General features: G+C 38.6%; 1 protein-coding gene across 2 annotated transcripts in view; it reads left to right on the top strand.

Annotated features, from left to right (window-relative positions):
• The window catches only part of Wif1 (WNT inhibitory factor 1), a 60,267-nt gene extending 36,944 nt beyond the window's left edge, over positions 1 to 23,323 (top strand). Inside the window, exons 4-10 of one of the 2 annotated variants that reach the window (XM_070036677.1) lie at positions 6,907 to 7,047; positions 8,100 to 8,195; positions 9,310 to 9,405; positions 13,023 to 13,118; positions 17,170 to 17,265; positions 18,863 to 18,958; positions 22,535 to 23,323. In XM_070036677.1, the coding sequence (XP_069892778.1) occupies positions 6,907 to 7,047; positions 8,100 to 8,195; positions 9,310 to 9,405; positions 13,023 to 13,118; positions 17,170 to 17,265; positions 18,863 to 18,958; positions 22,535 to 22,656 (743 nt within the window). In that variant the 3' untranslated portion in view covers positions 22,657 to 23,323. The remainder of the gene's footprint in view (positions 1 to 6,906; positions 7,048 to 8,099; positions 8,196 to 9,309; positions 9,406 to 13,022; positions 13,119 to 17,169; positions 17,266 to 18,862; positions 18,959 to 22,534) is intronic. The other variant, XM_070036683.1, reaches the window with a different exon arrangement.
• The last annotated feature ends 478 nt before the right edge of the window (positions 23,324 to 23,801 follow it).

Below are 23,801 nucleotides of genomic sequence, written 5' to 3'. Positions count from 1 at the left end.
AAAATGGGATTGCATCATACTGAAGCATTTCTGCATGGCAAAGGACATAGCTAGCAAGATAAATAGGAAGTCCATAGAATGGGAGAAGATTTTTACTAGCTATACATTAGACAAGAGCCTCATATCTAAAATGTACTTAGAGCTCAAAAAATTAAATTTCCCCAAAACAAATCCTCAAAGAAACAATAACAATAAATGGACTAAAGACTTAAAGACTCCTCAGAAGAAGTAAAAATGGCCAATAGACATATGAAGAGATGTTCAACATCTCTGGCCATAAAAGAATGCAAATCAAAACAATATTGAGATTACCCCTCACCCCAGTTAAAATGGCCATTATTAAGAAAACTAACAATAACAGATGCTGGCCAAAAGGGAACACTTCTACATGTCAGTGGAATGTAAACTTGTTTAACTACTCTAGAAAGTAGTATGAAGGTTCTTCAAAAAAGTAAACATAGAGCTTCCCTTTTGGCCAGATCCCCACCACCATCTGGAGGGAAGGAGAAGTTGGGGAGGTGGGGAGGGAAGGGATAGTAGGGGAAAAACAAAGGAGGGGGTAACAATGCTTGAGAGGAAATGTATTCAGTACCTTACTCATATAACTGTAATCCCTCTGTATAGTATTTTTACACTAAAATATATATATTAAAAAAGAGGAAGCTGCCCTATGACCCAGCAATTCCACTTCTAGGCATTTGTCCTATTGACCACAAACCAGGTCACATTAAAGCTCCTAGCACAACCATGTTCATTGCAGCATTGTTTACCATAGCCAATATAATGGAATCAATCCAGGTGCCCCTCAGCAGACAAATAGATCACATACACACACACACATACACACACACACACACACACACACACACACACACACACACACACTGGAATTCTTTGCTTCTTTCAGAAAGAATGATATTGTCCTATTCATAAGGAAATGGGAAGACTTGGAAAAACATTAACCTAAGTAAGTCACACTGAAAGAAACATAGGTTGCATGGTGTTCCTCATTTGGAATAAATTAAAATGTGACTATAAATCTACAAGTCAGTACAATGGATGATAAGACAAAAATTACACTTGGACATGGACTCTAAGCATTCACACAGTGAGACCAAAGGAGGAAATTCTTAGGAGAGGATCACAAAGACTCAATAGCTATGTGCATATTATTATATAAAATGATACTTATCAAAATGAACTCCAAAAATGGAAACAAGAGGTTTCTTGGTATTTTATTTTTTGTTTTTGGGTTTTGTCACTGTTTCTGATTTCTGTCTTTTATGTAAGTTTAACTGTTTGTGGGGAGGGTAAGGAGGAGCACAGGAATTGTAGGACAAAGGGTGAAATAATAACAGTGATACTCAGTAGACACTATGTTGAAAATGGACTATACAACTTGTTGGGATGGGTGGTCAGGAATGAACAAATGGGAAGAAAACAAGGGAAGAGATGACATTGTTCAAAAAGAAGTGTACTCATTACCTGACTCATGTAACTGTAACCCCTCTGTATATCACCTTTACAACACAAAATATTCTGAAGGTGGACTACTGAATGTCAAGAAGAATAAATCATCAGAAGTTGTTAAAGATGTTGACACCTAAGATTTGAAACATCATTATGTGAGATGTCTTAGGTTAAACATCAATTGCTAATCATGTAAAATCTTTAAAAAGAATACAATTCAGAGGAAAAAGGCAAATGACATTTGGGACAAGATGAGATTAAAAAAGAACAAGTTTTTCCTGGGAAAAGGTGATGTACTCACAAGAACACATGTGCACATTGGCATGTATTGCCCCTTTCCTGGCAAGCACATACATGTAGTTTCTGGAAGCAGAGGCAGGGTTTGTTTGAAAAAATGCAGGTGCAGAAAGTTTATGGGAATTTTAGACCATCACATGCAGTTATGCCTTAGCTCATTAGCTCAGTCAGCACAGCAGAAATGAAAGTACCTTGAATTATTAAAAAGTAACCAAATCAGTGTGTCATTGCTCTTAAGAAGCCAGGTAGCATTCATTATTCTCCTGGCATATTTTATACCCCTGAGCTGTTAAGCTCTTCTTTTATCCCACAGACTCCTATATTCATGCACATTGCATGTAAAAAACAAAAGAAAACTCTTGATCTTTGACAATTATGAAGTGGTTGCCTTCTGGCATCTACAAGAGAACAAAAACAGGAAATGCAAACTGCAGGGTGGTTCAGTGAAATTACTAAGTTGTATAACAAAGGATAGTTTCCATGAAGCCAAGGTTTGCCTCTTTGGACACTGTCCCTGTCATAGTATAAAGCCCACAGATCAGTGGGCTGTTTCTCAACTGAAGACTTTCAAGAATCCACTATCTAGAAATTTGGGAATAGATGCTAGATGTCACAGGTATTGTCTTCCCAGTCGCCCCAGTTCTTAACAAAATGGAAAGCCCTCAGTAGCTTATCAGCATTGACTGAGAAAGCAAGTGGCCTGTCAAGGTGTGGTGAAGAGCTGATGCACCTTGATGTTGGTTCTAGTTTGGGAGTGCTCTGTAAGCCTGTGGTGTGGAGGCTAAGCATCCTCTGCCTTTCTCATCTCATTATGAGGCCATTGGCTCAAGTGACTAGAGTCTGTGCAAATGTGAGAACCATTCCCGTCTCAGTGAAGAAGAGGCAGCCATCAGAATAAGTTTGCATTTGTTTCTACATGCGAATTAAGTTATGTGCAATCAACTACACATCAATATGTGAATGCCTTGTGAATAGGTCTGTGTTTTAGTTTGCCTGAGTTGTTTTAGCTCATCTCAGTTTAGATTATACTACCTAGACTACACTGGAATTCACATCAGCTGGCCTCATTTCACTGGGATTTTTTGTAAAAGTGGTTCTCTGCTCATATGTTGATTGCTGGAGAAGCACAACCTGACTTTCCATTTCTCTGATTCCTGTCTATTCTCTTTCTTTGTGCTTGTGTCTTTTCAGATATATGCTAAGATTTTATTCTCTCTGAATAAAATCATGTTAGTGAATTTCAGTCTCTGTTATATGTGTGTAGGTAGATGCCTGTGGGCACATGCAAGTGTGTGTTAGAGCATATAAGGGAGTATGAGCGTGTGTTCCATACTGTATACATGTCTGTGTCTAGTTTGTGACAAATAGTATGGTAGATGCAGAAAAACATTATAAATTTATTATTAACAAAAATAAGGTATGGTCCTTGCCTTTGATAATCTCATCCTTAGCAAAGATAATCATTGTATTTCGGACATCATATTTAAACTGGTTTGTGTGATATATAAGTGAAATGGGGGGAGGGGATTGTGAAGGGGAAAACTGAGAGAAAATGTGGGAGAGGGTGACACTGTTCAAAAAGAAATGTACCCATTTGCTGACTTGCAATTCCACTTTTGGGCATTTACCCAAACGATCATAAACAAGGCTATACTAAAGCTATTACCACAACTATGTTTATTGCAGCATTATTTACCATAGCTAAGATATGGAACCAACCCAGATGCCCCTCAGTAGATGAATGGATAAGGAAAATGTGATATACATATACTTACATACATAAATACATACATAAATACATACACAATGGAATTCCATGCCTTCATCAGAAAGAAAGACATTGCCCCATTTATTAGGAAATGGAAAGACTTGGAAAAGTCTTTTATTAAGTGAAGTAAGCCAGGCCCAAAGAAACATAGGTCCCATGGTTTCCCTTATTTGCAATAACTAGCGTAAGTCTAGGACAAGCAGAAAAGGCCAAAAGCCATGTACATATGACCATATAAGATGATATTAAGTGAAATGAACCCCAAGATAGGGACAGAACTTGTTTTTTTCTTTCTTGCTATTGTTTTTAATGTATCTAAAATGTGCTATGTGATTTTTTTGTTTCTCTTGTATCTTCTTCCCCCACAGTATAACCCCTGTTTTCACTGTATTTGACATTGATACCCTGCATTATGTATATACATTTTTCTGATTTGGGGAGGGGAGGGGAAATAACAAAATGCTGAAACAAGGATACAGATTGATCCATTGTAACAATGAGATGTACAAGACACTATGTAGAAAACGAACTTTACAACTTGGGGGTGGGGGAGGGAGTTTAGGAGGTGGGTAGAGAAGGATGGTAGGGGAAAAACAAAGGAGAAGCTAACAATGCTCAATAGGAAATGTACTCATTACCTTATTCATGTAACTGTAACCCATCTGTACACTACTTTTACAATAAAAAAGGAAAGCAAAAAAAAAAAAATCACACAAAAAAAGAAAAGAAAAAGACAATCCTGGAAACCAGGAAAGTTTGGATGAAGGCAGGAAAAGTATCCTTTTGGGTTCTTCATCTGCTTATGTCTCAGAGCATTTAGTGGCCTACCAATGCGTGTAAAATTGCACAAGAGGCAGGACACCCATGACTGATGCTTGTAATCCTAGCTACTCAGGAGGCTGAGATCTGAAGATTATGGTTTGAAGCCAGCCTGGATATGAAAGTTCATGAGATTCTCATCTCCAACTAATCAACACCCCCCCCCAAATAAACAGCCAGAAGTGGAGTTGTGAGTGAAGATTGATATAGCACCAGCCTTGAGCAAACAAGCTCAGGAGCAGTGCCCAAGCTCTGAGTTAAAGTCTCAGGACTGTTACGTGTACACACATATACACAGAGACACATAAAAATGCCTAAGAGGAAAAGCTTTTTCAATGTAATAAAATAAAACAGCTTGATAGAGAAAACTTTTTTTTAGCTGCTCATTAACTCCTTTATTTACTTCTGAAATAAATCTTTATTGATGGATTTGTTTTGTTGTGTGAATTGGCATTTTCATGTATAGGATTTTAATAAATGAAACCTTCCTTTCTTTTTTTCCTTTCACCCTCTTTTCTTCCCTCCTTTATAGCCCTTCCTCCTTCCTCCTTTCCTTCTTTCCTTCTTTCTTTCCTATTTCTTTTCTTTTTGTGGTACTGGGATTTGAGTTCATGGCTTCATACTTTCTAGGCACTTGAGCCATGCCCCTAGTTTTAAATGAAGACAGTTTTAATTTGATATAATCTTGTTTTTCTCTTTTTATTTCTGTTAAAATTATCTGTATTTCTTTTTCATCATATAATAAATTGAGAAGCTCACATTTCAAGGTTTGGGAAAGTGGAAATGGTTGTTACTTAAGGAATGGCACAGTAATAAGTCTTAACAATGCAAAGCCTTCAGAAGAATTTTTGCTTTCCAAGAACATTGAGAAGATTGTGTGACCCAGGTGGGCACTGGTGGCTCATGCCTGCAATCCCAGCTACTCAGGTAGCTGAGCTATGGAGGACTGTCAAAGCCAGTCCAAGCAGAAATGCTCACTAGACTCTATATCCAAAATAACCAGCAAAAAAAGCAGGGCTTGGGTGTGGCTTACGTGGTAGAATGCCCTCCAAGAAAAGAAGAAAAAATAAGACCAGCCTGTGTGCTTATAGCAAAAAAAAAAAAAAAAAAAAAAAAAAAGCAGGACAATTTCTAGATCATTTCTTCTTGCAAACCTTGAAAGAAAGTCTGTAAACCCTCTACAAGGAAATGATTTATCTTCATTTGATGTGGTTTGCCCAAGTTGAACAGTCAACTTACCAGCCATCTAGAAACAACATGATGCAAAACTGCACATGGATACCTCCTGATAGTATTCCTTTCTACTCATAAGGACAAATTAAAGCCTCGTGGGTCAGTCCAGGGTAGGGTCCATCTGGCCCACGTCTGTATAAAGGACTGAGAAATCATTTAGTACATGACAGGACAGATGTGGTCACTTCTTGTCAGCTACTCATTAACCATCTGCCTGTATTGATAATTTTGTATGGCCAGAGAATGATACCAATATCCAAATGGCCCTTGGCAGTGAAAAAACAAGTTTCTCCACCCTTGAAGCAGATTCTGGAAATTCATATAACCAGCCACTCAACCTAAAGCCTGGATCTGTCACATTTGACCCAATGCTTTGTGGATATTCCACAGTTGTTGCCTCTGCGTGCAGAAATATTTAGTTCCCTATTCCTGCTTTAATGTTCCATTGTCTATAGTTACACATAGGAGAAGCGTTCCTTGTTAGGAGCCTACACCATGAGGGAGGGCACTGAGACTATGTCATTGCACCAATTTCCACTTCACATTTCACAAATTTCCTGAGAAGAGTAACTTCACTAACTCAGCCCAGTGATTAAAGTCTAGTCGGAGTTGTAGAAAGTTTTCAGAGATACATTGTCACTGTCAAGCAGACAGAATAAAAAGAATGGACTTCTGTGGTTCATGGCCATACTTAATATATTGTGATATGTTCATTTCGAGCTCTTTTTTGATGATAAGGGTGCCCACAAAATGTTTTACCCTGATTAATATGTTAATGCTGCATTTTATGCCTTTAATTTCATGTGTGTGTGTGTGTGTGTGTGCCAGGACTGGGGACTTCAACTCCTGGGCCTTGAGCTGTCACTTAGCTTCTTTGTTCAAGGTTAGTGCTTTACTACTTGAGGCTTTTTCTGGTTAATTGGAGATAAGAGTCTCATGGACTTTTCTGTTGGGATTAGATTCGAACCTCAATCTTCAGATTTCAGCCTCCTGAGTAGCTAGGATTGACAGGCATAAGCCACTAGCACTTGACTTAGTTTTCAAAAAGATAGGGTAAGCCCAGATGATCAACAGAATATCCCAATTCAGTCTGAGTTGAGTACAAATTAGTGAGAGTTGTGCATTCTTGCTCTACCCCTCATGGTACACAAGTTTGGTGGAGAATGACCAAATGATCCAAATTATTCTCTTCTTCCAGAAGATCACCAAAATGTGAAGTTTTTTTTTCTTATTCTATATCTCTCTTTTCAAGAGTTCTGTAAAACCAGAATGAACTAGCTAACATATTTCCCTATACTTTCTCTCTCTTTTTCTTCTAGTTGTTCAGGTTGGTTTCCCATGTCTTGGCAAACAGGATGGGGTGGCAGCATTTGAAGTAAACATCATTGTGATGAACTCTGAAGGCAATACCATCCTGCAGACACCACAAAATGCCATCTTCTTTAAAACATGTCAACAAGGTACACAGGGATTGTGATGCAACAGGAGGCTCAGAAGGCTTCCAAAACTTGTTGTTATGTATAATTGCTAAACAAACCAGTGGGAAGGAGGAGCGACGAGCCGCGGGTCCAGTAGCAGTATTCAGATACCCTTTCTCTGGCTTGGAGGATGACATTTAAATTCTAGGAACCCCATTACCCACATAACCCCTTTCTCACACGAGACAGTCTTTTTACCTGTCACATGTAACAGTAGCCACACCCCTGCCAAAGGCCTGGGGAAGCTCATGCCCACTGAGGATAGGACCCAAGATCAGATAACCCCACTATTGCACAGGCCTGGGCTCACTGGACACCACACTGCCATGCCCCTGATGTCCACTAAGCTTGAAGGCCTGGTTCCTTCTCCATTCACACACAAGCTTCCCTCACACTGAATTCAAGCACTGGAACTAATTAGGACTCTCCTGACGTATAAAAAGTCATCCCTGCTGAGCACCAGTGACTCACCTGTGTAACCCCAGCTATTCAGAAAGCTGAGATCTGAAGGTATTGGTTCAAAGGCAGTCTGAGCAGAAAAATCCTGAGCCTCTTATCTCTAATTAACCAGTTTTTCTGCTTTGAGCAGAAAAGCTAAGCAAGAACATGAGGCCTTGAGTTCAAGCTTTTATATTGGCATGTGCGCATGCACACACACACACACACACACACACACACACACACACACACACACACACACAGAATCATTCCACTCCTTGAAAATGAGCACCAGGGGAAATAACATTCATTCCTCCTCAGTGTGAATTTAAATAGGTGCCATATTTTGATAGCCCCAGGGAAGGCAAAATAAAACTTTCTCTCCCTTCTGTAAGCCCCCTACCTCTGGTAGTTGGATTACTAAAGAGAAAATCTTTGTGTGGATTTAGTGAAATTCAAGTGGTGTGGAGAGAATATTCTCAATTACCTTCATTGGCGCACTGGTATAAAAATGCCCACTCATACCTCACACTGGCTGCAACTCACCCAAAATGATCTCAAGGGAGTACTCTAAGCCTTGTTTCTCTTTGTTGCAGCTGAGTGCCCAGGAGGGTGCCGAAATGGTGGCTTCTGTAATGACCGGCGAGTCTGTGAATGTCCTGATGGGTTCTATGGGCCACATTGTGAGAAAGGTAAAGAAACAGAGGGACTGGAAGCTCTATCTTGCTTCCCGATGAACATGGATGCTTCTATGTCACATAGCAGTCCCATGGAGGTGGTTGTTATTGTTGTTGTTATTGGTGGTGGTTTTGTGTGTGCGTGTGTGTATGTGTGTGTGTGTGTGTGTGTGTGTGTGTGTGTGTGTGTGTGTGTGTGTGTGTGCCCCAGTACTAAGGCTTGAACTCAGGACTCGGGAGCTGTCCCTTAGCTTTTTCACTCAAGGCTAACACTACCACTTGAGCCACTTCTCTTCTGGCTTTTTGATGGTTAATTGAAGATAAAAGTGTCTTTGGAAAGTATTTCTACTAGGAGTAGTTTCTATTAAATCCAGAGAGGCTGATAGGGGAAGAGAATTTTGGCACAACATTTGCATTTTGGGGGGGGTTCTCTTCCTTCCACTATTCTTTATGCTGCAGTAGGGGATAATATTATGAAAGTTTGGGTGTTTTCCCCCTTCCACTTAAGTTGTCTTAGAAAATCTACCATCATCATTGATTGGAAGTTATTCCAACTAAAAATACCATGATACACAATTAAGTACACACCCAAGTTGTGGCATTATTATAAGTACAAAAAAAGAAAAAGAAGATGAAATTTAGATAGTAAGTTCTTCCATTTTCCATGTAGGGGAAATTACTTTAAGAAAATTACATGAAAAAAGATAAAGATAACAAATATTAATTATAAAGTGCTTAAATATCAAGAATTTATTTAACCAGAGTAAGCATCTTCAGGAAACAAGAATCATTTATTTTTCTTATTTGCACATATGAGAATTGAAAGACCAAGGAAACAGGGCAGAAAGGAGATTTTACAGTTTTTAAAAGATCATATGCATCATAGTCAAGATGATTCTGGGAAAAAAAATTTAATCAGGCTTTCAAAGTAAAACAAAATTAAAAATTCCTAAGAAATTAAGCACTGAAAAATAACCTAAAAGTTGAAAAAAAATCTAAAAAGCAGGGACACATGTGTCCCTGGAGAGTGAAGATTTGAGAGTGAATCACAAAGCCTGCCATTGTTGGATCCTGCCCTAAAGTCCTCTGTGGCTTTAATCCGTGTTCTTTCTTTTTCTCTCCCTGGAAGCCCTTTGCACACCACGGTGTATGAATGGCGGACTCTGTGTCACCCCTGGTTTCTGCATCTGCCCACCAGGATTCTACGGAGTCAATTGTGACAAAGGTAATAATTTCTCTTTAGGAATAGTGTTCTCCTTTCTCAACTGTTCCGTGCCATCACTCTGTAAATAAGGTGTATCACTGCAGAAATAATTGAGACCTCAAGGTATGGGCAGCTTAACCAAGCAGAAGTTTTCCCTCCCAGCATGCTCCAGTGCCAGGATATGTCTATAGGTATCTTGCCATGTCTCCAGCAGCATATACCTGAGCCCTGAGTAGAGTTTTGGAATACCTTGGACCCATTAAAAACAGGAGTAGGTACTTGGTTGAGAAAGAGAGGAGAGAAACACACAAAACTTCCACACTCGTTCTGTCGGTAGGAATTAGCCTCATGATCTTACCTAAATTCTGGACTAATGTTGCTCTAACTGAATGATAATCTGTCGATTGAAATTATTTTCTAATGCTATGTCACAAATACTTTGTGGTCACTGTTGAAGGAGTATGTCGGTATTCCAGCATTATTAGATTCCAGTAAATTTTTCGGAATCCGGCCCAGCACCAGTGGCTCACACCTGTAAGCCTATCTGCTCAGAAAGCTGACTGAGATCTGAGTATCCCAGTTTGAAGCCAGCGTGGGCAGGGAACTTTGTGAGAATTTTATCTCCAATAAACTACTGAAAAAAAAAAAAAAAAAAAAAAAGGACTTGGAAGTGAAGTTGCGGCTCTAGCCGTGGTCCAAAAGAAGCTCAGTGCCTGCACCCTGGCCCTGAGTTCCAGCCTCAGAACTGCCCCACCCCTACCCCCGCCCCCCATTTTTTTTTCAGGATCTTTTTTTTTTTGCCAATCCTGGAGCTTGAATTCTGGTTCTGGGCTCTATTGCTGAGTTTCTTTTGCTCAAGGCTATCATTTTACTGCTTGAGCCACAGCACCACTTCCGGCTGGAGAGTTAAATTATTGGCATGGAACTAGACTTTAGCATTATATATTGAAAGAAGCATTGATACCTTTTATTGGTCCTTGGTGCATTAGCTACAAGCCTTTCTGAGTGGCTAGTTAAGCATTAGCCAACTTATCCTCAGCTTCGGAGAAAGTTGCTTAGTGTCTTGGGCTCATTGCACAAGAGAATTGTATTGGTCTATTTTCTGTTTTTGTTTTTTTTTTTGTCGGTCGTGGGGCTTGAACTCTGGGCCTGGGCGCTGTCCCTCAGCTCTTCAGCTCAAGGCGAGCGCTCTACCACTTGAGCTACAGCGCCACTTCCGGTTTTCTGGTGGTTTATTGGAGATAGGAGTCTCACGGTCTCTCCTGCCCGGGCTGGCTTTGAACCGCGATCCTCAGATCTCAGCCTCCTGAGTAGCTAGGATTACAGGCGTGAGCCACCAGCGCCCGGCTTTTGGTCTATTTTCTAAGGTTGAATGCTTTTTAAAGAAAAGATGCTAACTTTGCTCAGAGTTCTAGAAATTCAAGAACATGCCACCAGCATCTGCTTGGGTGTATAGTAAGGGTCTCATTTTAAGTATACCTGCAAGAGGGAGCAATTGCATAGCAAAACCAGAAGCCAGAAAGATTCAAGGGCTTCTTTGTTTTATTATCTTTAAGTCATGGTACAAAGGAGTTGCAAAGCAGTTTATGAATGCTGTACATCTTGATCAATGTCACCCCTTTCAGCATCCTCCCCTGTCCCTCCCAACATCACCTTCTCTCCCTTTTCTTAATTTTATAGGATATACACTGGAGTTTCATTGCATCCTCCCCCACTTCTCTTCTTCACTCATTTGCCCCTCTCCCCTTGGCCCCACCCCACCCCTGTCAAGTATCCACTTCCCAGTTTACTTTGTTGAATTTTGATTTTGACTTTGTAAAGAATTGCACCATTTGAATTCTGCCTTGAATCTACCACGCATCAGGTAATACACTTGTACACACTTGCATCCCACCCAGTGTATTTTCTTATGAGTTTATTTGGGCTTCTTCTTATAATTACACCTTGCTCTCACAGGAACTAACCAAGCTCCCATAAAAACTGTACTCTTCCTTTCTGAGGGTGGTAGCCCCAGTGACCTGTCTTTCATTAGATTCCACTTCTTAGAGGTGCCAGGGCTTCTCACACTGCCACACTTGAGGACCGTGTTTCCAGTCGTATAAACCTTTGGGGTACCCACACTTGAGGATCATGTTTCCAGTGTATAAACCTTTGGGGTACCCACTCAAACCACAGTAGAATGTAGAAAAACTTGAAAAATAACACAGAACACAGTATAAAGCATGTGGCCAAGTAATATAACCAGGTTTATTGAATTCTATGACTTTCAATTAAACAAGTAGGCTATTTCATTTTATATATCACTAAAAGGCAGTGATTATGGGCATGGGCCAAATGGGCCCTGGTCCTCACATGTTCCCCTCTCCTCTTATCCTCTAGAGTACAGAGAACTGTACAGAGACAGGATGCACCTACAAAAACAATGGTCCTAGCAATGCTGGTGACAAGTAACAAACAGAAAGCCCAGAAAGTGGGATGTCCTAGATCCTAAATTCTATACTAAAATGATATGCTACTACTCATTTCTACACCAAGATGCTTGGCCTTGCCAAAAAAAGAAGTATACGTAGCCTTGTGATAAATTGGGAGACACTTAGGAGTTTGAAAACAGTTTTGTATTTAAGAAGCATATATTCTTATAATACTTCAGCTCAACTTTATTTCCAACAAGGAACTCACAAACTTCTAACTTTGGATTTCCTTTCTGATTTTCCTACTGGAAACTTACTTCAACCTTTGTTCATTTATAGCCAAGATTGGCCTCTTTTATATGGGACAAGAACAAATAAGACATTTCACTGAAATTGCTAACAATCCAAGCTCTAATTTTAAAATCGTCTCTACAGAGTGAGCCAACTTGTCTACTTTTAGGTATTTCCTTCCCCACTTCTATTTCTCTTTAAGTGCCAGTAAGCAGTGAAATACTAGAAACCGACATCAGAGGGATGGTTTAGAATGAAGCACAGTGTGATTATTACTTGAGTAGAATAATTAGGCTCAACTAAAATTCATCTAAGTTTTTTTCACCCCCTGCAATTCAGCTACCACCACATCTCTACCTGTGGGATCTCCCAAGCATCCACAGTCTGTCTTTTTTTCTGAAAAAGATTACTCCTCTCTTCAAATGTCATAAAAGTCAAATTTAAAAAAAAAAAAAACCTGCCCATTTTATTCTGGAACTTGTTTCCACCTTATTGGATCCTGATAGTTATGCCTTCTTGTCATTTTTATCTGCTTCAAAGTAAGCTTTCTCCTTTTTGCTCTTCTCTTATCCTCCAGCCAGATTTTTCAAACCAAGTATTTTCTTGGACTTAGCCTCTTTCCTTAAAGGCGCAGGCTTCATTTAAAAATTTAAGTATTTCTTTACATACTGTGCCCCTTTTTCCTTTTATATAAAATCCTAGGGTGGGCAGAATATAATGTAGGTGATAGTTCATGATATTGCATTATGTCCTATACCCAAGTAATTGTAATTATAATTTGAACCCATTACTTTAAGTAACTGAAATAATTAGTTACAACTTTCGTTATTTGTGAAGTGGCTTATTCGGTACGTAAATGAGCATGTATAGATAGCTAAGAAATATTACTCACTTTAAATAAAATCTGATACAACACTTCATTCTTTGTTCTGACAGCAAACTGCTCAACCACCTGCTTTAATGGAGGAACGTGTTTCTATCCTGGAAAATGTATTTGTCCTCCAGGACTAGAAGGAGAACAGTGTGAAATAAGTGAGTGTCGGCTTTCTGCATTCTCTTATTTTGTTTGGAGGGTGGAGCCTTAGGAACTGCATCGCACCCCTCTTTTTACCCACATGGAATCTGGGCTGAGGATAAGTTGACCGATGCTTAGCTAAAAAGAATCAAGAGCTGTATAAGATCTTAGGCCAATGGTTTCTTCTAACTATACTCCTGTGCTACTTATTTCAGCAAAAGGTGGAGCAAAGAAATGACACAGCTCACCATAGAGACTCAACAAATGCTCTCAGTTGGGTTAGGTTTGGTTCTTAGTCATTTGTTCTTTACATATGCAAAGCTTTTAGCTTCAGTCTGGAAATGAAGTCCAGAGCTTTGAAATAACTGAGTTGTGTCCACCTACTTGCAAAAAGAGTAAGTTCTCTCTCTGCCACTCACTGTCATATGTCCTGGAATAAGTAAGCCTACTAACCTGCATAAAGAAAAGAAAAAAAACACTCAAAGAAAGAGTAAAGGTGGAAAGCAACAACAACAACAATAAACTGGGTAGCACACAGAACGGTGTAAATGAATCCTACAGTTTTGTAGTGGACAGAACTGTGTACACACAATGCCTATTGCATCATTCTGTATTTCTGAGGTTCAAAAACTGGTAGAACTAATAGATGAAGATGCAAATAAGAATCACAGGGGGTACAAAGGAACTTAGTGTGATGCTGAAAGTGTTCTGTATCTTAATTGATGAAGTATCCCGTGATAGTTTATGTAAAAAAAAATTGAGTTGTAAACTTAGGATGAGAACACATTTCCCCCTTACTGTATATATGTCATGCTTTAATACAAAAAAAAAGGAATTCAAGGTAGACTGAAATAGAGAATCATTGTTTTGAGAACACCAAACTGTTTGTTCTGAATCTATAACTTCAACAAATCATTTTATGTCTCTCTTAAACTCAGAAGTGAGCCACAGCACCTGAGTGCATGCCCAGGAAAGAGCAATAAGAATGACAGGTGTCCACTGAGAGTGGTGTATCCCTGTCCTTGCCATGTACATTCAGGGAGACTTCATTGACATTCTCATTTCTAGCTATTTTGTCATTAGAGAGCATCATTGTGTTTGTTCTGGTCGTTTTTCTGAAGTGGTAACGGGTTCAAAATTGAATAATGCTAAGTTCCTATTTTAACTGCAGCTACCAATTTATTTGTGGGTTTTTGTACTTTAATGATTAGTAGATGAAGTAACAGTCTTTTATAGAGTTCAGATGAAATACCTCTGAAGTTTTCATAGAACATGTAATTAATTGTCAGGATGTGGTTTCTATTCTTATTAATTACCCTTTCCTGATAAAGACCTCTTCAAAATTATTTCCCTCAATTTTTTTCCCATGCTCACCCCAGACAGTGCATACTAAAGTAGGTTTGGGTTTATGAGTCTTTATTCATGGGGCTCATTTCATGTAAAGATATCTTTTCATGTCCTTGACTTTATGAGCTTTCCATTGGCAAAGGCAATTTTTTTTTGTTGGTTATGGAGCTTGAACTCAGGGCCTGGGCCACTGTCCCTGAGCTTCTTTTACTCAGGACTAGCACTCTGCTACTTGAACCACAACACCACTTACTGTTTTTTCTGTGTATGTGATACTGAGGACTCGAACCCAGAGTTTCATGCATGCTAGGCAAGCACTCTGCCATGAAGACACATTCCCAGCCCTGGAGGCAATATTGTTTTATTCTGGTTTCTTTTATTATTTTTTCCTAACTGGACCAAAATAGTGGGTTTCTACCTGATTGATCTTACCACAACTTGTATTCGAATTGTTTTAGGAAATTTTCTGCTTGCATTTCAGCAGCCACCTTATCAGTAAAAATTAGAAATGGATCATCAGTTGAAACTGTACCTCTGAAAGTGTACAGACAAAATATAGTGGAATTCTCTATTCCTCCTTTTTAGTTAAGGTAGAAAATTCAACATTTTACAGTTGAATATTATCCTGAATGTTAACAGAATTGTGTATCTATCATCTTTATTAAATTCAGCATCCCACGCCCCAAGAAGACCTACTTCACTTTAAACTTGCCTAATCCAAACATTTCATTTAAGTGGAGTCCTGTGCTATGTGGCATTTTGTATCTTCTTTCTTTCACTTTTAGGTTCATCTTAATGTCACCATGGCTCATGAGTGTGTAGGATACATTAGTGAATAATTTATTTAATTGCTAAGCAATATTCAGTCTACCACATTTTGTTTATTTGTCCATCCATTGGTGAACGTTCAGGTTATTTCCACATGAGGGCTGTCATGGACAATGTTGCTAAGAATATTTGCATACCGTTTTCTTGAGTGGAAAGTTTATTTTTGGTAGATGCAAAAGAGTAGAATTGTTGGGTCATAGGCAAAAAATGTTTCTGAAGACTTGCCAGACTGGTTTCCAAATGGTGCCAGACTGCACCATTTCACATGCCCACAATGTATAAGAGTTCTGATTGTTTCACATCCTCACCAACACTCAATATTCTCTTTTTATGAGATTGCATTTTTATGTCATTCTTTATTTTTATGTACTCTATCAGGAATGGTAACTTCACTTTGACTTGTGTGTGAGATATACTGTATCTGTCAACAAATTAAACCATGTTAGAAGTATCTGGACGGATTGAGGGGGATGGATGGATGAATGGATGGAGAGATATTGCATTTGCCTTGTTATTTAACTCTTCAAGATAAGTCAAGATTCGTTAATGAACCTTCAGTTTAGAAGACCAAACAGGGCTGGCATGTAGCTCAATCATACCAAAAAAAAGAAAAGAAAAGAAAAATCATGCAAATTTCGAATATTGTTTTATATATAAACATTTTAAATAATATGGTGCCCTCTTATGAAAGTTCTCTGTATAAAATGTTCTTGGTAAGAAATTTAGAATGTTTGAGGCTATTGAAATACCTGTCATTTAAAGACCCAGAGATGATGAATGTTGGCATTTGTCTTAAGCCCTCTTATCTTTGTTAGTGAAATAGAGTAACAAATTTAGGTTATTTTATAATCAAAGAGGTCGAGGAAACAATGTCTTTATGTTGTAGATACCTTATGACATGACATTGTCTTCCTAAGGATTGGTCCACTGATTATACTAAAATATCTGTGTGATGGTATAACCCCTGTTTTCACTGTATTTGATGTAGGTCTAATTTGGGGAGGGGAAGGGAAAAAAGAAAATGTTTAAATATGGATACAGGTTGACCCATTGTAACAATGAGATGTACAAGACACTGTTGAACATCGAACTTTACAATTTAGGCCCAGGGGGAGGAGGGGAGGAGGGGAGTGTAGTTGTGGAAGTGGGAGGGAAGGAATGGTAGGGGAAAACAAATGCTTGATAAGAAATGTACTCATTACCTTGCTCATGTATCTATAACCCCGCTGTACAGTATTTTCACAAAAAAACTTTTTAAAAACAAATTAAATTATATCAAAAAATAAAAATAAGAATAAAACGTCTCTGTGAGCTTAATTAAATTTATTTGCCCTTAGGTAATAGTCTCTCTAGGCTGATTCAGTATTCCATCATCTAGTAGATAAAACTTGGCTGCAAAACTTTTCAGGGAAGTTGATACTAAAGACATGTGGATTCCAATTTTTAAAAACCATCGGATCATGAGGTTTGGCCAAATCTAATGCTAGATACATCTCTATAGATACGTATCATATATCTCTATATATGTGGACTACATCAAGAGATATGTATTGATTTATAGATAGAAATATATAGATATGTATCAAGATAGGTAGGTAGGTAGGCAGATAGACAGACAGACAGACAGACAGACAGATAGATAGATAGATCACACAAGATAATACTTTTACTTACAATTTAGGATAGATATGTAGATGTGGATAGATATATAAGAAATAGTATTACGTTGTGTGTTCCCAAAAGAAAAGTCAAGCCATATAAAAGCCATAACAGGCCTAAAATAGTGGTATATGACTGGTATGTGACCTCTCAAAGCCGTGTAACTCCTTAGAAATATGTACTTACCTCTGAAAGAAGCACTGAATTCCTTGCTTTTTTGCTTTCCTATTATAGGCAAATGCCCACAACCCTGTCGAAATGGAGGTAAATGCATAGGCAAAAGCAAATGCAAGTGCTCCAAAGGTTATCAAGGAGACCTCTGTTCTAAGCGTAAGTACCACACACATACCATCAGTCAGTCTGGAGTACGTGTAATTTGAATTAATGTCCAATTGCTAATGATAGTCCATGCCCATCTACATAGGGTCCATTTGTACTGCATATTGCCTTAATTATCACAGTTGAATTTTCTTTAGTAATGTATTTGTTTCCTCTAGGTAGCCCAAAGATGCTATAGGGAATCCATATACATACATAAAAATTTACATACATACACCCACACAACTGGATATTTTGTTTTGTGTTTGCCTTATCTAATTGAAGTTAGATTGTCTTAAAGAAAATAAAATTCTACTGCCTAGCAGTTTCTAAATCTTACTGGAGTCTTTTGGAAATAAGAAATCTTGGACATGTAGTTCTATATCACTCAAGACTTTTCCAAGGAGTCGCAAACTGCCATTGAGCTGGAGATTGACTTAAGAAAAAGAAAAATTGCTGGGGCATAGGGGAGCTCTATGTGGAGTCTTTTGAGGAACCCACTTTTGGGCATTTACCTGAATGATCACAAACAAGACCATACTAAAGCTACCAGCACGACTATGTTTACTGCAACATTATTTACCATAGCTAAGATATGGAACCAACCCAGATGCCCCTCAGTAGATGAATGGATCAAGAAAATGTGGTATATATACACAATGGAATTCTATGCCTCCATCAGAAAGAATGACAGTGCCCCATTTGTTAGGACACTTTCTATTGAAAGACCTGGAGAAAATTATATTAAGTGAAGTAAGCCAGGCCCAAAGAAACATAGGTCCCATGGTTTCCCTAATTTGTAATAACTAGTATATGTCTGAGACAAGCAGAAACAGTCAGATAAGTTGATGTTAGGTGAAATGAACCCCTAGATAAGAACTCAAATGGTTTTTTTTCCTTCTTGCTATTGTTTCTAACATATTTATAAGATGATTTCTTTGTTGCTTTGTATGTCCCTCCGCCACGGTATAACCCCTGTTTTCACTGTATTTGATGTTGGTATAATTTGTGGAGGGGAAGGGAAAAACCAAAATTTTAAAATAGGGATACAGGTGGACCCATTGCAACAATGAGATGTACAAGACGTTATGTCAAAAACGAACTTTACAATCTTGGCACAGGGGGGTAGGTTTGGGGGGGGAGGGTGGATGGTAGGGAAGGGGGGAGATAGGAAGGGATGGTAAGGGGAAACAAAGGAGGAGGCAACAATGCTTGATAAGAAATGTACTCAGTACCTTGCCCATGTAATTGTAACTCCTCTGTATGGTATTTTCACAATAAAAAATACAATACAGCACAAAACAACAACAACAACAAAGAAAAATTGGACTTGGGGTGCGAGGGATGGGAGGATTGGAGGGGAGGGAAAGGGGGAGAAAAATGAGGGAGCAGGTAACAAGTTCGACAAAAAAATATACTCACTAGCTTACTTATGTACCTGTAACCCCTCTGTACATCACCATGACAATAAAATTTTAAAAAAAGAAAAGAAAAAAATTGGGGGAATGAAGCCAAAACTAACTCAATTCTAAAGAACTACAGATAAAGTAGCTGTGTGATTCTGTTGAAAAAGCAAAGCTCAGGAAACATTGACCTCTTCTGTTTCCAGCTGTTTGTGAGCCTGGCTGTGGTGCCCATGGAACCTGCCATGAACCCAACAAATGCCAGTGTCGAGAAGGTTGGCATGGAAGACACTGCAATAAAAGTGAGTGGGAAGCCATCCAAGGGGCCAGCCTAACTCAGACCATTTGCCATATCACCAACAGCAGTTTCACCAGCACTGTAAAATATCACCACAGATATTTTCTAGATTAAGTTAGTAACTCAGGTTGATTTGATAACACCGTATGTTAAAAGGGTTCTTCTAAAAATTCTAAATCGATTATAGATCCAGAATGTATGATCACTGATTTTAAAAATTAAGACTTACCAACTTACATATAAAACATGACTTTTACTTTTTAAAATCTTTCAATGGGATTGTAATAATAGTGTTTTAAAATAATAGTGTGTTAAAAAGAGATCTTTGGAGGGAAAGAAATAGGCTATGAAGCTTTCTATGGAAGAGATGTTACAATGAAATTGCACTTTTTTTTCAAACATAGTGGTTACCAAGTATAAAATAGCTATAGTGATAAACCACTTGACTATTATATACGCGAAATGAAGTCAGTATTGACTGGTGTCTTCCATGCACTTAATAGGAACCTAGGCATGAGTGACATATCAGTTAACAGGAAGAAAGGCCTTTACTTATGTAGTACCCATTCCTGTAAGGGGTAGCCAAGTAGCATGTGAGCATAACAGCACAATTTTCATGCCTGTGGCAGCTGGAAGTCAGCAGTGTATGGGGTCCACTATCTATTACGCTTTGAGGAAGGAAAAATTTCATTCATGCAACAGAAGTCCACCTTGTGCTTGAGTATGTTGCTCAAAAATAGTGGATACAGATTTACCTATCCGATTATGTCAGATCTATATTAGTGGCCTCCAAAGAGTGGTGTAAGAAGCTTAGTGAGTATGAATATTATTAGTTCTGATGCCAAAGGGTCATATTATTTTTTTCTTTTTTTCACCATTTATTGAGTGTTTTTAAGAGTTTTATTATATATATTTACATGTAAAGATATTTAACATAGAACTAATTGATTGAAATCTTTCAAATGTCTATTTTATAATATTCACATATTATTGTTATAAATTTACATATATATGCATATTGGTTTTAAGAAATGTGTGCAGATGGCCTAGGCTACACTAAGCCACTGATTTCTTTCTTTTTTACCCAGCGGATTGGCTGGATGGCTGATGATATGGGCTTCATTCTGTGGGAACTAGCTCCTCACTAATTCCTATGGGTGGATGGTATACCCAATAGAACATAGTTTTGAAGAAATCTGTGGACTAAAAGTCGTATGTGAGCCCATCAGTTTGTTTTCCTTTTCCTTTTTCCTTTTTTTGGGGGGAGGGGAGAGAGGAACAAGTTCAAGGTCTTGATTTTGCTAGGCAATCATTCTACTATTTGAGCTACTCCCCTAGGGCCTAATGCTTTTTGCCTCTGGCTGGCCTCCAACAGTAATTCCCCTGCCTCACCTATGGGAGAGCTGTGATTATAGTTGTGAACCACTAACCTCGGCCTAGGAGACTAATCATTTCTAGAGTCATTTTTGTGAAGAATAGGCAAATCTTTTATGCCATCCTCAATTGGACACAAGCTCCAAGAATCAAAGTAATTTTCCACAAGTCCTTGGAGCCTAGGGTTGATTGGAAGTTATACTATATATGCCAGCAGTCCGTACATCCCAGTTGTGAGTAACACATCTGGTTTAGTTGTCACCAAGAGTGATGAGAGGTTGGCATTGTTCCCACTGATGAAGACATTCAGCCACTCTTCCACAAAAAGGCAAGTTAGAGGGCCTCCTATAATAGACCAATAAAGAAATGAAGTTCTCAGGCCTACAGCATCCAAATAACACCCCACTGGAGACCACATGTTTAATCTGCCATCAGAGTACCTCCTTAAATAAGGCATTGTGTGCCACGAAGATGTCTGGTTCTGTATTCAAATGCAAGTGTGTTTCTCCCTCCCCCCCCCCAAAGCCTTTCAGCTGCTTTATACATAATAGAATCAAGAGGAAAGAATGGGCATATATTGACTAGGGGAGGTGACAAGGAAGCTGTGAGGCACGGAACAGACTCCTAGTGGGGTGACATGTTGGGAGGTCCCCGGCACCAACGCGTCATAGTGGGGAAGAGAATCCTGCAGATCGACATCCTGCTTAGGCTTTCCCTCACCAGCAGGGAGGGTGGGGCTTCATGGGTGGCACGTCAAGCGGCATGGTAGGGATTTACTACAGAGCTTTGTCGGCTCAAGTTTTGACCATTCCATGAGCTACTAGCTTACATACTCACGATTCAAAGGAACACATTCAAGAACAAAGTATTCTGTTCTCAGTAGCGAAACAGTATACTTGCATTTAAAAACCACAAGAGACAAACAAGATGACAAACTTGACTGGGATGCAAAGGAACATTGAAACAAACATTATTTTGTAATTAATTTTCATTTATTTTTATTAGCATGTATTCATTACATAAAGGGATTTCACTGTGGTAGTTTCAAACATCCATATGATGTACTTCATAATCAAATTCATCCCATCTATTATTCTTACTTATCCTCCCACCTTTTCGATAGTTTTTTTTTAATGAATGACATTATTCTGTTTCAAACATGCATATGAAGTGTTTTGTTAGATCAAGACAATCAGCTTTAGGAAATAAAAAATGAACCATACCCCAAGCACTGTTACAAGTTCACAAGTAGAAGGAAGGGAGATCTCAAATAGTATAACTCACTATTAGATTCCACTTATACTAAGCTGTAAATGGATAGATACAGTCTGTGAGCACAATTCACAAATCCCATTGACAAGGAGTCAGATCAGATCACAAGGTCTTTAATTCTTCTAAAATTTATTTTTGTGTAAGTGACATAGCATACTGGATCTTATGATCTATAATATGAATAGTGGATGGGATCAACATAATTGAGGCTGATTTTATGATGTAATGAAAAAGGCCAGCGATAAAATGCAGGATTAGTGGAAACCTTAGCAGAAAATCCTTACCCACCCTTGGGTGATAAACATCCATCTTCTATTCAGTCCCATTAATCCAATGTCTACACTAAGAATTTCTATGTTTTCACCATAAAAAAAATTATTAAAAAAAAAAGAATTTCCATATGCTGTGTACCAGTAGCTCCTGCCTGTAATAATAGCTACCTAGGAGGCTGAGATATGAGGCTTGAAGTTCAAAGCCAGGCAGGAAAGTCCATGAGATTCTTCTCTCCAGTAAAGCACCAGAAATCCAGATGTGGAGATGTGGCTCCAGTGGTTAGAGCATCAGCCTTGAGTGAAATAGCCTAGCAAGAATGTGAGGCCCCAAGTTGAAGCCCAGGTAACAATGCATGTACACATGCACGCGTGTGCGCACACACACACACACACACACACACACACACACACACACACACACACACCAGTTTTCATATAGCCAAAACATTTAATGAGTTCAGTGGGAGGCAGATTTGCTAGGTTTTCGTTAACAGAGTTCTTGAGTTTGCCACGTTTCTTAATTCAGGTAGCCTTTTGTGGTCACTGTGGTCTTCCACCCCAGGTTAAAAAGGGAAAATGGCCTTCATTTGAATGGTTAATGAAGAATCTAAAGAGCTTGTTTTTGTAGTTTCATTTCTTTTAAGCTGTGAATAATTTTGCAGGGTACGGAGTCAGCCTCATGCATGCCCTGAGGCCAGCAGGCGCCCAGCTTGGGCAGCACACGCCTTCACTTAAAAAGACCGAGGAGCGGCAGGATCCACCTGAATCCAATTATATCTGGTGAACTCCCGCATCTGAAACGTTTTAAGTTACACCAAGTTCATAGCCTTCGTTAACCTTTCATGTGCTAAAGGTTCAAATAATGTTCATTACACTTAAGAATACTGGCCTGAATTTTATTAGCTTCATTATAAATCACCGAGCTGATATTTACTCTTCCTTTTAAGTTTTCTAAGTATGTCTGTAGCATGGTGGTATAGATTTTCTCCTTTTAGTCCTTTAGGACAGATTTTTGTATTATGTCAGTTGATCAGGTTAAAATTTTTGTCTTTTCAGTGTGTAGTTGGAAGATATTTGCAAAATTACAATGGGGCTGGAAAACATTAGAGGGGTTAAATTGGGCAAAAGTCACAAATGTTTGCATTAGACAGGTAGTGCTGAAATTACAGAATTTCAAGTGTTATTGTCATTTATTTAGATACTTGTCACATTTTAACAATTGCTCTTATTTTTAAACTCTCATACAATATATTTTGACCTGACGATTATAGCAGAGAGATCACTATTAAAATGAAATTACACTGTTGTGGTGGCACTTAAACAATATAATATATTGTAAACACAATGAAATAAGGAATATAATGTATGAAGTTTTTGCATTGGCTTGAAGCAATATAATATATTGTAAACAAAACACAGCTCTTACATAATAAACATTTTATACTGTTTGTATGTATAAAATAAAGGTTACTGCTTTAATTTTCTCAGTGTTGGGTGGAATAGTCTATGAATTCTTGCTATCATATGACAGTGAAGTTGGTTGCAGTTTTCAGGGTAGTTAATAGTTTTTAGTAAATAAGACATTCTGTTTCTCAACCCTGCCATTGTCCCTGTCTTTCCAGCCTTGTTCTTCCTTCCCAGCCCTTCATCTCCACTCAAGCCAGGCCATGGGACATTCTCTTGTAACTGCCTTTGTTGACATATCCCGCCATTTCTTTTCAAGTCTTCTCAGGCTAAAATATTAAGTATTTGTTTTCATTTTCAGCTAATATAACTGAAATAAATTTGGTTACTGTTCAGAGCTGAAGAGTGCATGATCATGAGGATGAAACATTTGGGGAAGGGCCATCATATTATATTCACACATGGTAGAAGACCGAAGGACAAGAGAGTATAGGAGCATGAGAGCAAGATGGAGCTTAACAGTCC

Source organism: Dipodomys merriami, unplaced genomic scaffold, assembly GCF_024711535.1.
Source record: "Dipodomys merriami isolate MVZ:Mamm:240054 unplaced genomic scaffold, mDipMer1.0.p SCAF_10, whole genome shotgun sequence".
NCBI lineage: Eukaryota > Metazoa > Chordata > Mammalia > Rodentia > Heteromyidae > Dipodomys > Dipodomys merriami.
This window is presented reverse-complemented; position numbering and strand designations above follow the sequence as displayed.